General features: G+C 41.1%; 1 protein-coding gene across 1 annotated transcript; it reads right to left on the minus strand.

The window, feature by feature from the left end:
* Positions 1 to 6,203: 6,203 nt before the first annotated feature.
* Positions 6,204 to 18,301, minus strand: LOC128909056 (embryonic protein UVS.2-like). The gene is made up of 11 exons (XM_054200225.1): positions 18,233 to 18,301; positions 18,043 to 18,067; positions 16,978 to 17,115; positions 15,393 to 15,510; positions 14,691 to 14,869; positions 10,886 to 10,967; positions 9,845 to 9,972; positions 7,981 to 8,096; positions 7,338 to 7,563; positions 7,002 to 7,120; positions 6,204 to 6,434 (listed from the first exon to the last, which is right to left on the minus strand). The coding sequence occupies exons 1-11, from the start codon at positions 18,299 to 18,301 to the stop codon at positions 6,204 to 6,206; spliced, it is 1,431 nt and encodes a 476-aa protein (XP_054056200.1).
* Positions 18,302 to 18,645: the final 344 nt, after the last annotated feature.

The raw sequence follows: 18,645 nt of genomic DNA on the forward strand, positions 1-18,645 counted from the left end.
CTACACTGCCCAGGACTCCGCGCCACACACACAGGGGAGGGGGAGGCAAAACATCCGGGTCTGCCGCGCGGTGCATTGTGGTACCTGTAGTCTGATGCCGGTGGCGGCGGGGCCGGGGAAGACGCCACTTCCCGGCAAGCAACGCGCCCGGCCGCGGCGGCGCGGCTGAGGCGACCAGTTAGCTTCTTTTGCCCTGCGATAGATGGGGGCGCAAGTGGAGGGCCCGGCAGCGCCTTTCCTCGCCGGGAGGACACACACGGCGGCCGCCGCCTCAGCTTCCTCCTCAGTTCCCGCAGGAACGAAAGGCAATGCCCCGTTTGAGGTGGGAGAGGGAGAGTTACAAACGCGCACATCTGCGCTGTGCTAAGGCCTGTATAGTAATGAACGAGCACAACATGGCTGGACCGCTTTCCAGTTCCAAGGTTTCAGTTCTGAAAGCTGTTTGTGTGAAGGACCTCACTCCTCATGCAGGCTGGGTGCTGCATTGGTTTCTCGTTATGCCAGTACGGGATTGCTTACAAGAGTTTCAGTGTGGCATCAGTGTCCGGTGTGTCGATGTGTGCCATACTCCCAGTAGAGCAGACATAGGTATTAGGGTGTTGCATTTTTGCCCATGGGTTGTTGTTGGGTGTTAAAAAGACAAAAAGTGTATTCTCTAATGCTGACAGGGTGCTGTTCAATATCTTCATCAATGACATAGATGGTGGGATCAAGTGCACCCTCAGCAAGTTTGCAGACGACACTAAGCTGAGTGATGCGGTCGACGTGCCAGAGGGATGGGATGTCATCCAGAGGGACCTGGACGAGCTAGAGAGGTGGGCCCGAGTAAACCTTATGAAGTTCAACAAGGCCAAGTGCAAGGTCCTACACTTGGGTCCGGACAACCCTTGTTATCAATACAGGCTGAGGGATGATGTGATAGAGAGCAGCCCCACGGAAAAGGACTTGGGCGTACTTGTGGATGAAAAGGTGGACATGAGCCAACAATGTCTGCTTGCAGCCCAGAAAGCCAATCGCATCCTGGGCTGCATCAAAAGAACTGTGTGGCCAGCAGATCCAGAGAGGTGATTCTCCCCCTCTACTCTGCTCTAGTGAGACCCCACCTGGAGTACTGTGTCCAGCTCTGGAGCCCTCAGCACAAGAAGGACATGGACCTGTTGGAGCGGATCTAGAGGAGGGCAATGAAGATGATCAGAGGGCTGGAGCGCCTCTCCTGTGAAGACAGGCTGAGAGAGCTGGGGTTGTTCAGCCTGGAGAAGAGAAGGCTCCGGGGAAACCTTATAGCAGCCTTCCAGTACCTGAAGGGGGCCTACAAGAAAGCTGGGGAGGGGCTGTTTGCAAGGGCATGTAGCGATAGGATGAGGGGCAATGGTTTTAAACTACAGCAGGGTAGGTTTAGATTAGACATTGGGAAGAAGCTCTTTACAATGAGGGTGGCGAGGCACTGGAACAGGTTACCCAGAGAGGTGGTGGAGGCCCCATCTGTGGAGACGTTCAAGGCCAGGCTTGATGAGGCTCTGAGCAACCTGATCTAGTTAAAGATGTCCCTGCTGACTGCAGGGGGTTGAACTAGATGACCTTTAAAGGTCCCTTCCAACCCAACAAGTTCTATGATTCTGTGAATCTTATTGTCTTAAACTGTGGTGAGATCCTGGTTCAGAAGAGCATGGAATCAGGTGAACTGTGAAACTCCAGGTATTCCCAGCCAATATTTCTGCCAGTGTTTGTTTGCATGCCTTCAGAAGTCAATGTCCTACAGTGTTTGTAAAAAAAAAGGTTACTGAATGTAGTTCTAGGTGCCATTGGTTCCCATGAGTCATCTTGTTAATCGTGTGGGTTTGCAATTAACATTTTGCATTCTTTCCAGTTTAATAGATAAGTCCACACTATAAAGACCTACACAATTGAACTAGGAAACTGGCTGGTCTATTCAAGGAAGTAAGACTCATTAATATCGGAATAAAGCTAAAGGAAAAAAATTGGGGATTCCCCTCTCAAGCGTTCAGATTTTTTGAATAGTAAAGAACATTAGAAAGACAACTGTATAAAACTTAGAAGCTAAACTTCGCACCTGTCCAGCAATTGTACTAGAGACCATCTGGAAGTTCCAGCTACTGTAGGCATAAAGCAGGGAATCAAGACAAACATAAAGCAGAATTTACTCAAATAAAAGACTTCATTTGATGTTGTCTTTGCTATTGAGCTAGTCGATGGGAAAAGAGGAAGAAAAAATTTCAGTCTGAATGTCACCAGGTGTAAATTTGGGGTGCTGCTCTTTAATACAAAGTACAAGCAGTGATCCAAAGAACCTTCCTACCCAGAGAGCACCACCAAGAGAGGTGCGAGGGAAGGAGCAAGACAGTTAAAGAAATTGAACTTACCCGTTTAGAAACGCCTCGGCTGAATTTACCGGATGGACCTGAGAGTCGTGACCAGGGCAGGAGATCTCACTCTCCCCTAGTTGGAGAAGAGGGAGACCGGTTCACGTTCCCCTGCTGGTGTCCACCAGAGGGGGCCCGGGCCCCGCAGTTCTTCCAGCTCCTGTACCAGAAGGCGATTTGGCAGATGAACAGCAGCAGCTTTTTTTTATTTCTTCTCCTGCCTGCAGATGTTTCCCATGATAAAGGGAACTCTGATTATTAAAATCCTATGTGACGACTTAGCCCATACGGTTTTCAATTTCTGTTTGAATTGTAGGAGAGATTAAATGGTCTTTGGTTCATATGTCTTCTCCTTGCCAAACTCAGTTGTTGTGCAGTAAGTCGTACATACTCTGTGCCACATAGTTATAGCTGCAAATGCTGTGTTCTTCTCTAACTTGCTGTGAAACTGTGCCCCAGTGTATTAGCCTTGGCCATGATAATCTTGGGGCTTGATTACTATAATGGAACACGTCTAGAAGTATAACTTTTGGTATGAAAAAGTTCAAATCAATTCAAAATGTGGTTGTCTGCCTACTCAGTTTCCTAGGCTGTAATGTGTCTCCTTGCAGTTCAGTGTGATAAAAAGGGCAGATCATCACCACAGTGAAACTGAAAACTGAGTTTCAGTACTCTCTTGCTGTTCAGTAGGTTCATTTTCTTCTAGATGAGGAACCAACAGTACTATCAGCATGCCAAAAGCTGTCCTTATTTTCTGTTTGGGGTTCTAGTCATGCAAGCAAGCATAGTCTCAACCACAGTTGTTTACTTATGTAAAGGAAATGTGTTTTAAATTAAACACACACAAAAAGAAGATCTATGAGTAGTACATTTTTTGTGTGTTTTCGTAATGCTTTATTTCGGGCTGTTTTTCTCCTACAGCAGTAATTGACAGATCTCTGTTCTGATTCTTACAGAGTACAAAAGCGTACTACTTGAAGGTCCTGATTTGCCTCCCAGATAGGAACCTGGACAGTCCCAAAGCAGGTAAGATTGGACTACAGGGACACAAACACTCTTGTCTCTTCCATATGTACAGGCTTGTAGAAGTGTTTCTCCCTTAGCACAGATCTGGTTTTGTGTGCAATTAAGGTCATGCCTCTTTGTATCATGAGGTATGTACATATATAGGAATACATATATGTATTCATCATTGCTAGATACCTCTGTTTTTTAAAGGTTAAATCCTTACATGTTGGATTTCAAAGGTGTGTGAAGTGGATGCTGAACTTTCAGTAGAAACTCTCAAAATCCTCCTATGATTGTATTTGAATCCTAAACTTTTGGCTATACTGTCCATTGCATCTACTGGCTGGTGACTCTTAATTCATATATCTTAGAATATGCATGTTAATAGCAAGCTTATAAATCATTTTTATATATGGGCAATGCCTGTTGTGGGAGGATTATCGTCTGTTAGATGCAAGTCCCCTTACACTGAGTGGTTGGGTACACCTAAGCTCTTAGCAGAGTTTGTGAATTCTACAGCTTCTCCATTTAAGACTCACAACTAACTGTGGGTGAAAATGAGCAGCAGTCATTATAAGAAGGATGCCATTCATCAGGATGTTTTGTGTCTTGCACTCTCCTGTTTGTGGGCCACAGATTTATAGATGAGTAATGTATAACTAAAGTGGGGACCACTGTCAGGAAACCAGGGATTTTAGCAATAATTAGATGAAAGCTGAAGGTTTTGATATCTGCAGAGGGTCAGGAGGTGGTTTGGAGCATGTGTGGAAGCTCCAGCTAATGTGCATATCCCTTAAGGAGAGCAGTTAACAAGGATCCCTAACAGAACTCATGAAAAGCAGAACCTTTAGATCTCAGACTGAAAAGCCTTTCCTATGAAAGGGAGAACTTATTCATCCCATTATATTTCAGCCTGTCTGTACATTCAGGAATGCATTTCTACATCACTATTGTCGAATTCATAATCTCAAATGAGATTAGAGTCTTTAGCCAGGCTGTGTGCCCTTAGGGCTTACAACTTGCCTGCAGGAAGGGCTTGCTTATAAATAAAACACCCTGGTCAAGTCATATTGCCATGTCTCAGACTCCTACTTAAAACCATATTTCAAGGGACAAGTTGCAAGACTAATATTCCTGTATGCGGTACATTGCTGTTTCAACATGTTGTTCATGCTCCTTTACCAAATATGGGTGAACATCTAAAACATTGGACCCATACAAAGCCCCACATCTGGCCATGGAAAGGGAATCTAAAGTAACACTCAAGTTACAAAGCTGTTCAGCACTGTATATTTAAAATGGGGACCCATTTAACTTTGTATACAATGACAGTTGTCACGGGGTTGGTACTTCTGCAGCTCCATGAAAATCCTCAAACAGGGAGAAGAATTAGCTTTTGTACAGACTGAAGTTGAGGTTAAAAACAGAAATAGAGTTTAATTTTCTCTCATGCTGATGAAATTGTTATATCTTCCAAAAAGGTGCCGATCTAAATAGTGAGCCAAATTAAATGAAGGAATACTTTTCATAGTCAGAAGACAGGAACTTGTAAGAACTACAAATATTTGTTGCCTGCTGTGCATGCACTTTCCCACCATGATGCAAGCAAGCTTTAGACCCTGCTGTCCACAACTTATCAATTGTAATTCTTCTGAGGGTGAAAATTAACCAATGCATAAAAAGGAAAACAAAACAGATTCTTAAAAAAAAAAAGTCAGCATAATTCAAAATTTTCTGGGCTGCCTTCCTAGTACCAGTAAAGCAAATTGGCATTTTCTACGTGCTCTTCTTCACAAAGGCTTAATTGTAGCAAGAACTTTTATTATTTATTACATTTTGGCATCTTCCAGTTTAGCATTGGCATTTAGTTCTGAATACATCAAGTCAAGGCAAAGTGTTAGGTGTCTACAGTGGTGATTTCTTTCTCTTCTTCAGACATCTTCTCAGAGGTGGAAGATTTCTCTCTGCTGACAAAGTACTTAACACCTAATATGTTCTCCAAAGTTAGTGGCTCCTTTTATATGTGGTGGACTTTGCATTAGGTTTTCAGGCCTCATTTTTAGAAAATATTTTGGTAATACCCTGTGGACAATTTCAATACCTGATTCAGGCCACAGCAAAGTGGCAACAATAGGTGCTTCCCTCCATTCCCTCTCCCTCACTGCTTGTTCCTGCCACTCTTAATTGTTTCTTTAGTTAAATCTGTTCCCTGACCTGGTTCATCTCAGAGAGGAGTAGTGCAATTCTTTGAGTTGAGATGCAAACATCCTAGTTTGCACCTTCAGTGTAAAGTGGTGATTTCCAGGCTAAGCTAAGGTGCCTATATGAATTGTATAAGTGAGCTTGGCTTCAAAGCATAAACAAATATGTGTCTGAAGGTTTTTCTGTATGCCTACTGGAATGCACATTAGGGTTGGGTAATAACATTTGTCAGAATACAGGTTAAAGTTGCTACATATTCTGAATTTTTTACGGGCAGTTTCTAACACTAGAAGTTCTTGAAAATCTGCTCACATGGTTTCAGTTCTGCTATTGTATTTCTCCATGCAACACCGGCAACAGGAATACTATAACAAAAAGCTTACAGACAGAAGCTCAAACAGAAGCATCCCATGAGCAGGAATGGTTTTGTCCATAATTCACTATGCAAATGACACCACTGTAGACGTAAGACTAAGAGATCAAGCTTCAAGCTTGTTAAAGGTATCAGGGAGCTACAGTTTTTTGCTGAAATTGGTGGCATCTTGACTTTTACCTGTGGCTAGCTGGCTTCTTACTTTCATTCTGTATTTTCCAACTCCCATCTCTATAGTACTACCTACCAAATGTGTAACTCATCACGAATCCGGGCAACTCCCAAACTATATCACTGTGAAATTCAACGAGCACAAAGTTCCCAGTGGAAGTAAAGTCTGCAACCTTCTCTGTCCCACAGTAAGGGCCAACTGCAGGTGATGTAGGTCGGCTTCCATCATGTATGAGCAAGTAGTCATAGATGCATCTGTCACTATCTTCCAGCTCAAAGGATAACATTTTGAGAGATATCTGGAGAAAATACAACCAATGCATTTTGCTTCCAGGTTATATCCTTTTCTCTCACCCTTTGTATATAGTAAGCACAAATAGTCTAAATTCCTTGTGTGCAGGCACCATTTTTTATTTTGTCTTTGCACCACATCCTGATCCCATACTGTAATGTAAATCAGTAGCAAATTATTTGCTTAGTTCATGAGCATTTGGATTGGAAGGAGAAGCAAGGGACAAGATTGATCTTGTACACTTTAAGTTCTTTTCTCTAGAGAATAAAAACAGCAGCTGTGCAATGTTTCAGTTTTCTAGTGGGAACTCTTACCTAGGGATTATTCTGAACCAAACTTACTGGTACAAGCTAAATTCATAGGAGTTCACAGGCGTGTGTAAAGGTTTTCCCTTGCTGAACACCTCAGATACCAAGATCCAGCCTAAGTTCTTAAACAGGATTTTTGTGTTCAAATTTTTACTCTGAGAATGCCTGCTCAAAAAGTGACATTATAGCTGTTATTGTCCAAGGCAAAAAGAGATTCCATTAGAGAGCACTAATGAAACCCACAAATGAATTCATCTGTGCCTTACCTTGTATCCTACTGGAGAACTGATGACCCAGAAGCATACTTGGTTTTTGGGGTATTTATTGGGGTAGTTTGGAGAGGTGATGACTCCCTTTGAGTCTGTGAAAGTATCTCCACAATTCACTGAGGAGAAAGGAGAAAAACAGAGAAAGGCATATTAATGAGTATTTTGGCAGTAGAAGTGAGCTTGCTTATACTCTATTGTATTCTGTCTTCAAGCCAAGAAAAAATGTGCTAACATGAAAATCTACTGCTGAAATATTTTACTTCTTTGCTTAGTATTCTTCCATACAAATTCTATTAATACTGTTCTCCAAGCTCAGTAAAGGAGTGTTCATACCCCTGTTGTAGGAGGCTCTGAATCCTGTGGCTGTAACGCTCTCATCACTTGCAAACTCTACCAGCATTGCTGATCCAGATGCCACTAAGGAGGGCAGTGGCCCCTTCCCACAGTATTTGTCCAGCAAGACAGGGGAATTTTTGCTGTTTCCATTGTAAATTTTTATATAGTCAGAAGAACAGTCTGAGGAGAGTTGGAGATCAAAAGCCTCAAACTGCAGGAAAATCTTGAGAAACAAGAAAACAGATGTTGGGTTTAATGCTATACACAGGGAAAGATTCAAACCATCTAATTGTTATGAAGTGAACTAGGACTTCGTATTCAATTTACCATCCATGTATCACTGAAACTTTACTTTCTGTATAAAAAGAGCATAGAATTTCACATAGCTACCCTGTTACTGAGCCCAGTAATGTCTTTGAAAAGCCATCCAATCTTAACTGGATAAAAATTAAGTTAAATAATGCATCTGATAGTCTTAATAAGTCTTATGAAAATTGTTGAGACTGTCTTTTTATTCACTGCATAACAAAATAAATGTCTCAGTCCATGAAAATGACTCCCAGAGGGTAGTCATAATAATGAAATAATGCTCTGTAGCCTTGACACTGGTTCAAACCTTTTTTCTCGTAATAAAAATTACCTTACTTCGACGGATGCGGATCAGCCACAGGCAGTTGCTATTATTTGGGTATGGGGATGGGTAATTGACAGAGGAGAACGAGCCTTTGGGTTTAGGCAACACAGAGCTACAGCAATCTGAAGGGAAGAACCAAACAGTGTTGAAGAGAATGAAAACTGCACAAAAATCTTCCAGAAATGCCTGACAAATCTCTCCAACCATCTGCATCAGTCAAGCTTGCAAAAGAGAAATGAATGATAATGCTTACAATCGTGTAGATGTTCCTAGTCTAAAAGTTATTCAAAACCTGCAAGTGAAATAAAGCTTGTTAAGGTACTTATCTGCTTCAGCTGCTAATGTTTTATTAAAGACAGCAGGGCTTCACTCGCATATTTGAGTTTACTATAAAAGGCCTGGATCTTTCATGAACTTCTTAACCTCAATCACAGGAGTCGTTTCAATGACATCAGTACATCAATTCCTACTAGCAAATGTGTGCGTATTTGTAACTGTATGCAAAAATCAAGCTTGAAAACTAGATTCTGTCCAAGCAAAGAGGGGTAGTCACTGGGGGAAAACAATAACAGACAGCACTGAAGTCAAGCTACAAACCTAGTGACTGGTATACAAAGCTTGATCTCATCTGTCTTTCGTCTTCCCACATGTAGTCTGCATTTATTGCACTATATGTAACTCCCCAAATTACAAAATATGAATATATGACATCTGAATATATGAATTTATGACTTTTTTTTTGCTCCCCACTTTCCCTGAGATGACCAGTCTTTTTGTCTTTTTAGCCCCTGAGTTTTTCTCCTTTTTTTAAAATTTATCCCTTTTCTTCCCAAACACACAGATCTAATTATGAAATTACATAATAATGGTATTGAAGTGTGATTCATTCCCAGACCCACTAGCAAGAATAAATATCATTAAATACTTGTTATCACCATCTTTGAGACCATGACAGACACTGAAATTGTAAACTTCTTACCTGCAGTTACGAATTTGGGAGGAACCACTCTCAGCAATTTCTGTACCTAACTATCCAACTGAAAGAATGTGGATTCCCACTAATTACTGATGTTTATTTAACTAAGTTCTAACACAATTCAGAGCAGAATTTGGTACACTAATATTTAGGCCATGTTAATGTTTCTTGCTGTTTTGGTGGAAACGAATTGAAAAACATCTCAGGGAAGTCAAATACCATATAAATCAATTAACCTATGTACTGGGAGTCGAGGCAAAACCCATGCGTTGCAGGGGCATGTCTGGTGTTTTACCTGTGTTTTGTGCTTCTCAGCTGAAGAGTTGCTACAGAGGAATGCTAGATATTTCTAGACCTTAAGATAGCACAGTGATGGGTTAAGAAATGGATGGGGCAAGGAAGCAGATAACTGTACAAAAAGCCTGGAGAACTCCCCTCAAATAGACGTTCTGATCAGCCTAAATGGCACCCATACTTACAGCCCTGAAGTCGTTTTCTAATTGAAAGAAATCACAAACCTGCTGGTACTACGGATGCACATGACCCTGAGGATAGCTTACGTGCTTTGCAACCTTCAGAGCTTTCCTGAAATGAGAAGTTGACAGAGGTAGCAACCATGATTTCTCTGATGGTTTTTGCTTATGTCAAAGAGCAGGGACTAGGTGAGGATAACTTAGAATGACAGTAGATTCTTGAAAGTAAATTGTCCTTTCCAAGAAGGCAGCAGCTTGCCACAGGGATCGGTCTGTTTCCACACACATACCAGCCCTCTTGTAGGGTGAGGGATAGATGTATTGAATGGACTGTGGGCTGAGTTCCTTTGGGGGATGTCTGACAGTGCCTGCAGACATCAGCTGTATAAGGATTCGCATGCCTTCTATCTACAGCACTTACTGCACTTGTAGAGCTTGTTGATTTTAGCTACATCCAAGTTACTCAGCCCTTCTCTCTGCCCAATGGGTATGGAGGGGTCAGGAACTGGTACAATAGTTGGTTTCCCTGGAGTGCTGGAGAAATCATACCTGTAGAAATAAAGGAATCACATTTCTAGATCACTTCTCTTAAACAGTGAAGTTCTGTAACTGCATAATCATATTGATGTACGACATGCACAGAATTTCAATGGACAAGGGCAAGAAGCTTCTCAGAGACCAGTTAGCCTTCCCTGAAGAGGACCAGCATGGCAGCCATTTTGCGTGCAGCAGCTGAAAGCAACAAACAAGAAAAAGCTGCACTGTCCTGAGTGAGAAGAGCTTTCACTAATGTCCTGGCACAGTGAACTGAATCCCACCTTCATGGTTCCAGAGGCAGAGGAGCTGCAGTAGTTCTGTCTCAGTTACCAATTGTCTGTTTGCTGTCTGCAATTTCCTGCCTCCTGCTAGACAAGTTTTATTTCATGGTTTTGTTCAGAAGTTGTTACTTGCTAGTGGAAATAAAGGAGAAGGTACATGATACAAGCTTGTACATTGTGGACTAAAATGCAGCCTTTGACAGTGTTCCCAGATGAATATGAGGCAGCACACAACATCTTAATGATATATAAAAAATCCCATCTTTCTTCTCTCTGTAATTAAGTATTGTTGTCTATGATCAGCTGTTACTACGTTAATGAAATTATTTAGACTTCAGAACTGTTTTAGATTAGTGACTCAGTGGAGTTAGACTTTGGACCATAGCCATGTCAAAGGCCTCTAGCAAGAGACAGGAGTACAGTGAAAGAAAACATTGTCCTAATTTTTTCTTCTATCCATATCAACTCTGTTTTCCAGAAATCCTGCTGACAAAGGAAGTCACCCTTAACTATGTCCATTCACTCAATTTTAAGTGAACACCAAAAGTCATTCCCTGTACAGACCAATTCCTTCTTCCTGGATCTGAGCAGAAGATCTGAAAGCTGTTTGCTCTTTTGAAAAGACATTTCAGAAAACAACTTACGCGCCATAGTGCATCACTGAAGAGTAGTCATAGGGAAGGCCCAGATTTTTGGAATTCATTTTTCCGAAGTTCCCTTGTTCCCCTGTAAGGTAGGAAAGCAAAATTTCAGTCAGAACAATTATTGCTGTTATTATTATAGTACACTGCCTGCTGTCGTAATCCTAAGAGAACTTAGGATACAAATACTTGTTCTCATGAGATCTTGGCTCTATCAAAACCACCAGAGCCCTTTGAAGCCCATGGGAACCCATTTTCACTCAGCCTAGTAGGTTTCAGAATATAAACTGAATCAACTAAGTCAAAGTTTCGATATAATCAATGAATCCATTCCACTCTTCAAGTAAAAGTATTCATCTGTTCATCTTCATTAGAGTGTCTCCAAGTATATTTCAGTGCATTACCTTGAACATTATAAGCATCCAACCTGTGTCCCCAAAGCTGCATCCATACCTTCAGAGGGAACTCTGGCTGACCACCTAGATTAAAAATTCAGAGGTATGTGTGGGTGACCACCAACCTGTCTTGCTGAGTCCTTCCACCAAAAGGTTGTAAGACCACAAAAGAAAGTTTGCCTGTTATTCACTCCAAAGTACATGTTATCACCCATGTTCTGACTCTGTCTCTGGTCAAACCCATCAGCAATAACTACAGTGAAGTGATATGACTCGCACAAAGCAAGGGCACTCAGTAAGATCAGCTAGAAACATTCTGTCTGCATATAGCTGCTGATATAGCCCCTCTCATCAGAGCTGCTGGGCATCTCGTCACTTTTCATCTGTTTAGCCTTAAAAAGCCCATATGAAGTAAGAAAGTGGTACATTGACACAGGACTGGGGCCCAGAAACACAGACTGGAATTCAAGTCACCTGGCTTTATTTCTCTAGGTTAGGCACTGAAGCTATTCATCAAGGCTCCTGGGATAATGAGAGGAAAGGGAGAGAAAGAGAGACACAGTTGGAGGGAGTTTCATCTGAAGGCACCTATTTCTCTCCACTGACAGGAGACCATGAATACAAATTGCACCCTGGGTCTCTTGTCCATGGTAAGACAGGCAAGCAAGCAATGTCAGAGCAGGGAGCCTGGCCTCGAGGCTAATGCCCTAACCACTGAGCACTCCTTTCCAGTTCAACATCTGTACCTTCGTTATTGTAACTAGTGGTTTGTAAACCACAAACCATCTGGACAAGAGTTCAGTTTGGACGCTTGTCAGAAAAATCTCTGGAGTCTGCACAACTTGGCTGGCAGGCTTGTAATCAGAGCCAGTCTCTTCCAGTAATGTCCTTCAGCACTGGTCCCAATGAGAAGCTTCACAATCCTGAATTATAGAAAGTCTGGGGATAAACATGGCTTTGGAGCTTTTGATAGCTCAAAAACTCAGTTAAGTCTCAAACTGGTTCTCAACAGCATTGGCTTTCCTGACTTTGTTAGGTTTTCATCTCAGTTCCTCTTATCTGCTATATTGACTTCAGAAAGAATTATCAGCAAGTGCACAGCTTCTTTTGAGGTGATGAACAGAGAACACAGTTCAAATGCAGTGAAACATTTAAGCATATTGCTACTGTTTGGCACATGCGTGCTTTGCTGAATTGGTTTGTTAAAAAAGAAAATGTAACAGCAGCCTGGCTGGACAAAGGTGGTGCCAGAAAGCTAGTATCTGCCTCATCACATGCCAGAGAAATCTGGCTGTCTAGACCTGCACATGTGTGGTGACTTAGCCCATCTTTCCATCTTTTCCACTATAAAAAAAAATAAGCTATCTCTGCCAGAATCTAGGTGTAATGACTCAGAAGAGCCGAAAAGGAAGCTTTGGCTGAAGACTTTGAAGACAGTTTTTTTTCCCCAAAAGTTTGGGATAAACAAGCTGAGTTTTAAGTAGCTAAGTGGACAGCAACCGATCAGGCTGCCTTTTGTCAAAACAAAGAAGTAGGATGGCTTCCAAGGTGAATTTCTGGGTAAAAATAAAACCCAGCAACCATCCACAGTACTGCAGTCCTGGCAAGAGAAAAACAGCCTGCGTGGGAGAGCTGGGAAGCTGCAAAAGGTCTTGAGGTCTAGTTCAGCACCACTGAGGTCAGGCGGAGTTCTGCCATCAGCACCGTGTTTTTGCAGGAGATGTACACTAACAGTCCTCATGAACATAGCTGTGTTTCTTCATTTCCTTTTCCCTGCATATCTTTGCAATTTTTTCCCTACAGTGCTTCTGCTGCACACACTCTGCATTCTAACTCCCTTGTGATGCCAGTCTTCTCAGCCTCCGCTCCTGGTGAATGCTGTTAAAACACTGAAGATATACCCCATCTCCCTTTGTGTAGTCTTGTCTTCTTCACCTCTTCCCTCTCTTTTATCTTTTCATGATACTGTGCCTGAATCAGAGCTCGGTTACATCTGTATCCTTTAGGAATGATGACATTGGAACCTGTGGACTTCCCCCTGCAAAACTAGTGTAAGAGTTTATGTGTGCCAGTATCTTTGGTATAACTCCATGTTTTCAACTCCTCTTTCCTAGCACATCCTTTGCTAGCATTGGAAACATGACACACCCTTGTTGTACAATGGCAAAAAATTCACAGGAAAATTATACCTTAACACTAGAGCTGAAACCTCAATAAAGAACAGCACAAGTGGAATTTACTTAGGATATCATGGGAATAGCTGAAAAAAGTTTGGAGAACAGTGTGTTAGGAATTTGCAATAAAAACAATCAAGTTCCATCCGGAGAAAAAGATAGATATATTTTCAGCTGTGCATGACATTGAAAAGTTGAATATCTTATTTATTGAAGAGACTTATTAGAATTTGGTATTCAATTGTTCGGCCTCATTTACTATTATTTTCTATAATGAACTAAGTATACTATTACCTTTTTAGAATTGTTGTGCGTTGGCCAGCTCTCTCATAGCTGTCAGACAAGTGATTGCTTGCATCCTTTCCTCCCCTACTTTCTTTCTATGTACCACTTTCTCGCTTTCCCTGGGATGTCCTACTATTCTCTCTAGAACCCGGAGCTCCCTATCATTCTGTGATTCTGTGATATGCTCCCATGTTCCCAGCACACAGATTGAGGGCACATGCCCAAACTATTCATCCTGCATTCCTTTCCCTAAATAACATTCACTTGTTTTCCCCCTACAGATATACCAGTCCTGATTGCTCCCTATTGCTCCTTCTTTTCATGGCAGTGTATATTACTCTCTCCTCAAGGATGAAATAACTGCAGTCCTTCCTCCCACATCATGCCAGGTCCCAGGATTTTGCACATGCTAGTGGTTGCATGTGCTTCCCTTCTCTCCACGTTGAGTCCCTTGTTCATCTACATTTTAGGCTATGTGCATTTCATTCACTGCCAGTGCCAAGATGCCTACCTGCTGCCTTCCCTGTTTCCATAGCTCTCCCTAAAATATAGAGTTGTTGCATGATTCCCCATCATGATCTCTGAATATCATGTTTCACCCACCTCAGCTAAAAGTCCCCCCCTTGCCTCCTGGCCAAGTCTTTGCAACAACATTTTGCGTTCCCGATGATCTTGGTATTTTGGATACAAGGTGAGTCTGGGCTCAAGATGGCAACGAAAATAAGAACGTAGAGCTACTTTTAGGCTGCATCTGCCTTGGGGGACCACACTAACATAGGTGTAGCCACAGAAGTTCCCCTGGTATACTGAATGAGAAATTCTGTCACACTGAATGTGCTGCTGCTGCAATTCATCCAGCATTAATCATGATTCTTGTTTGCACGGCTGTTCATAGAAGAAACATTCTCCTTTATCTGAAAGTGTATGTTTTCTCTTAAGATTTAGTGGACATACCTGCCACAATGTGTTCCCACATAATCTTGACAAACCTGTCCCGATCACTCCGTGCCTGTTCATGGATGAAACCCAGTGCATGGTTCATTTCATGCTGAATTGCTCCTTTATCCATGCAGCCATTTTTCACCAGGCCTACTGCTTGACGTCCTCCAATTTTTCCAAAGTAAGACCAGCAGCTAAGAACAGGCAATCAATAAGCAAAATGATCACATTCAGCAAATACAAAGAAATAGATGTACTGATTATGCCACCAAGGGCCTCCGGATGTGCAGCCACAAAAGAGGACATGCAAATAGTCACTGGTGTGAGATATCTAGGCTTCAGAAAGATGCCAAACTGCATACAGCCTTTGTGATGAGTATGGCAAATTTTAAAACAGTAAAATGGCTATATCAAACTAAGATGAAGCAGTTTAAGTAGTCAAGCAAAGAACCCGAAACAATTACACTTCTTTAAATTTTTACAACAATTAAGGAAAATACCTCATCTTGAATTACACCCCATTATCTTTAAGTCCACATACACATTTATTCTTGCAGCCTACTAACTGATATAACTACCAGAAAGTTAAGAAAAATGAAAAATTGCACCTGCTCCCTGAATCTTGACTCATACAACAAAAAAGGGCAATTACTTACAACACAAAAGAAGCTGAAAGACTTTTTGAGTGCCTCCACCCCCAGGGGACAAGGAGCTTACCTCTGCCCACGTTCAACATACACGTAGTCTGTTTCTGTAGTGCGATTTACAAACTGCACACAGGTCAGCGTGGAGATCTCTTGCAGAGCATCAGCAATCCAAGACCTCTCTGTCACTGCTAGAAAGAGAAAGGGGCCAGGAGAAATCTGCCTTAGTTAATCAAAAACAAGGTGGTTTTGGTGCATCCCTTTAAAACTTCATAGCACTTGTTAGCTTTTTATCATACAAGTATAATAAAAATAAGCCTTCAGAGATCTTCAAGTTGATTGGATTTTTAAGGGGAGATGTAAGATTCATAGCTGGCCCTTATGCATATTCTATAGAAGACAGCTGATGGAAAGCAAAACACTGGCATGGTTTCTTCCATTAGACAGAACGGAAAAAATGCAACAGTTTCAGATACAAATAATTGGATTAAAGTATCCCAAATGAGCCATCTGAACGTAGCTAAGCACCGAAAACCTATTTTGTTTATCAGAGATAACAAATGTCTTCCACACACCCCTTGGAATCACTTGAGACAGCCAGCGTTCAGAGGCTCTGAAGATCACAGTGTTTCTATTCAGGTACCAAATAAAGACTGGAGTATTTATCTACCTTTGAACATTTTAGCCTAATTTGGCTTCCTCAGTAATGAATCATCTACAACCGATTCGTATCTTAATTTCCTCATCTTTAAAGTTTGGAGAGAGGGAGGTAGATGGAATAACCCTCACTTAACCACAAGAGTATATGCTGCAATACTGGAAGCACGCGGGCAGAGAAGCAGCCTAGATAATGCAGGGACTGGGTTCTCCTCAGCCCAAATGACAACACAGATTCCCTTTCCCCACAAATGGGAAGTGGGCATGGCCTGTATTTCACTTCCATGACATTGTCTCTCAAGGTAAGATCTTTTAAGAAGGGTCTGTATGGAAGCCTCAGCAGGGGAGAGATGGAAGACCTGCACAGCCCATAGAAAGTCTTCCAGAACAAAATTTTCTAGATTAAGGCATCGGTCCTGCAGCCTTTTGCACAGGACAGAGCTATTGACTGACTAGAGGGAAATAATAAGAGAAAAAATATCTCCAAGGATTTTTCCTCCATTTTGTCCTCTACAGGATTTCTGGTGTGGGAATATTTCTATGAGAGATTTGAAAGAAAATTATAGTGTTCAAAAAAGTGCTCCTAAGTGGTAATTTTGACAAAAATACATTCATAATGTCAACAAATTATATTTCTTCTTCTGTACTTGCTAAATATCAAAGTGCAGGAATTAGCTAATATTTGTAATTTGCTAATTAATTTGCTAATTTGGAATTATCTAAAATGTGTAATTAAAATTTAAAAAATATAATTAAAATATCTCATATTTATATAACAAGTACTGCCCAAGTGACCACATATTTTAGTGTCTGTAATTGAAATGTTTGGAGTCTTAGCCAAAGTACCATAGAACTAACAGATTAGCGAAAGAGACATGTCGATAAATTCTCATTTGGACAAAGATTGCTTTTGGTGCATGCCACAGAAACAAAAAATAACAGAGAGTATAGGGACCGGAAGATCAGTGCTAACTTTACAGCATCCATTTGCATACACTCACAGAAATCAGAGGAGATGTTAATTGGAACCTTGACTAGTCCATCTTGTGACTTGGGCCATAAACAGCTCTCACAGTTAATTGCACTGCGTCGTCCTCTTCTCAAGAGGATGTCTCCTTCATACACAGCTATTTCACTACCTGGCAGACGAAGCAAATAAAGAACATACAAGGCACTGAGAAGGCAAATAGATGTGGAAAAGGGAAATGAGAGGTATACACTAACCAAGCTTTTGTACCTTTGGAAATTTCTTTCACTGAAGTTCATTTCCTAATAATGTGAAAAAGGATTAGTAAACTAAGACTGAGCGAATCTAGCACTCACAATATGCTAAGATTGGTTATATCTGCCCTGCTTCCTGGATAGAAAAGATTAATATTAATATAGATGTCATAGTGCAGCTGTAATGAAAGTTATGACTAAATATATTTTAGCTTCAGAAGCTTTGGGAGCCTTCAGAGTGCAAGGCTAAGTGTTATAAGTCATTGTTCTCTTCATTAGAGCTTGTAGAATTAAAGAAAAATCATAACTGACCTCTGTAAAAATGAGATGAGTCACACAAAAGAAATTACTATTTTTATCATGCATATCGAATGCATGCAAGCTATTAATTTCCAGGTTAACTGTTAATTTGACATAAGACATTGTGACATGCTTCCCAGTTCTGACTCCAAAATACTTCAAATACATTTTTCACAGACAAGAGCTATTGGTTATTATGCCAAAAAATGTACAATAGTCTTGTGTACAGCAGACAGAGAAGTGCCTTATATCGCATAGGAAAGAAATCAAAGTGAAAAGTATTCCGATTTGCTGAGGCTACATATGGAAAAGAATGTTCCATGTAGCAATTGCTCAATAAGTCTTCTTAATTTCTTTATCGTGACAGCATAAATAATCACACTGAATGCAACTTTAAAACACATCTGAATTCTGTGAAATGTTTTCCACTGATGCTGGAAAATATTTTCAAAGAGAAAAATATACTGAATAATGAGAATGAGGTATAGAGAAGCAGCCCCACCAAAACCTACAGTTATTTATATAATAATTACAGTCAAACTCACCTAAGTCATTGTTTCTTGTAGCTATCTGCAAAAAAAAAAAAAGCATATCTTTTAATACATGCTTATCTCCATAGCTGAAAACTTTTATCATGTAGAATCACAGCAGTAAAGTTTTTAACTCATTTTAAGACAGTCAGAACAACTCAGCAGCAGCAATGTAAATTCTCAACATCTGAGAGCAGGGACACACCTGGACAGGTTTACTTAGTGCAAAGCTATAGAGAAATGCTAAATGAGCTGGCAGAAGAAAGTACTTCATGTTTCCAAGACGATCTTCTCTGCTCTGCAGCTCCGTTCTCAAAGTTGTGGTTAGTTTACTTGGGGCAAGTTTTATGGGAAAGCTGCTGCTTTTGTTAACAAGTGTAACAAAATTAGATAACAAGAAGTATTTTCACAAAACAAACAAGCTGCAGGACTTCTCAAGAGAATTTCCAGGCTCTCATTTCTTATTTATCTTCAGAAAACAGAGGAAGTGGAGCAATAGGAAAGAAAATGCAGCAACCTTTCAAGTGACTCATCTTTAATTCTAACAAGAACCCATGAGCTGCTGCAGGTCTCGTCACTGCTGACCAAGGGACAGGATATCTGATAGCAGTTTGTTTA

This window comes from Rissa tridactyla, chromosome 4, assembly GCF_028500815.1.
Source record: "Rissa tridactyla isolate bRisTri1 chromosome 4, bRisTri1.patW.cur.20221130, whole genome shotgun sequence".
Taxonomy (NCBI): Eukaryota; Metazoa; Chordata; class Aves; order Charadriiformes; family Laridae; genus Rissa; species Rissa tridactyla.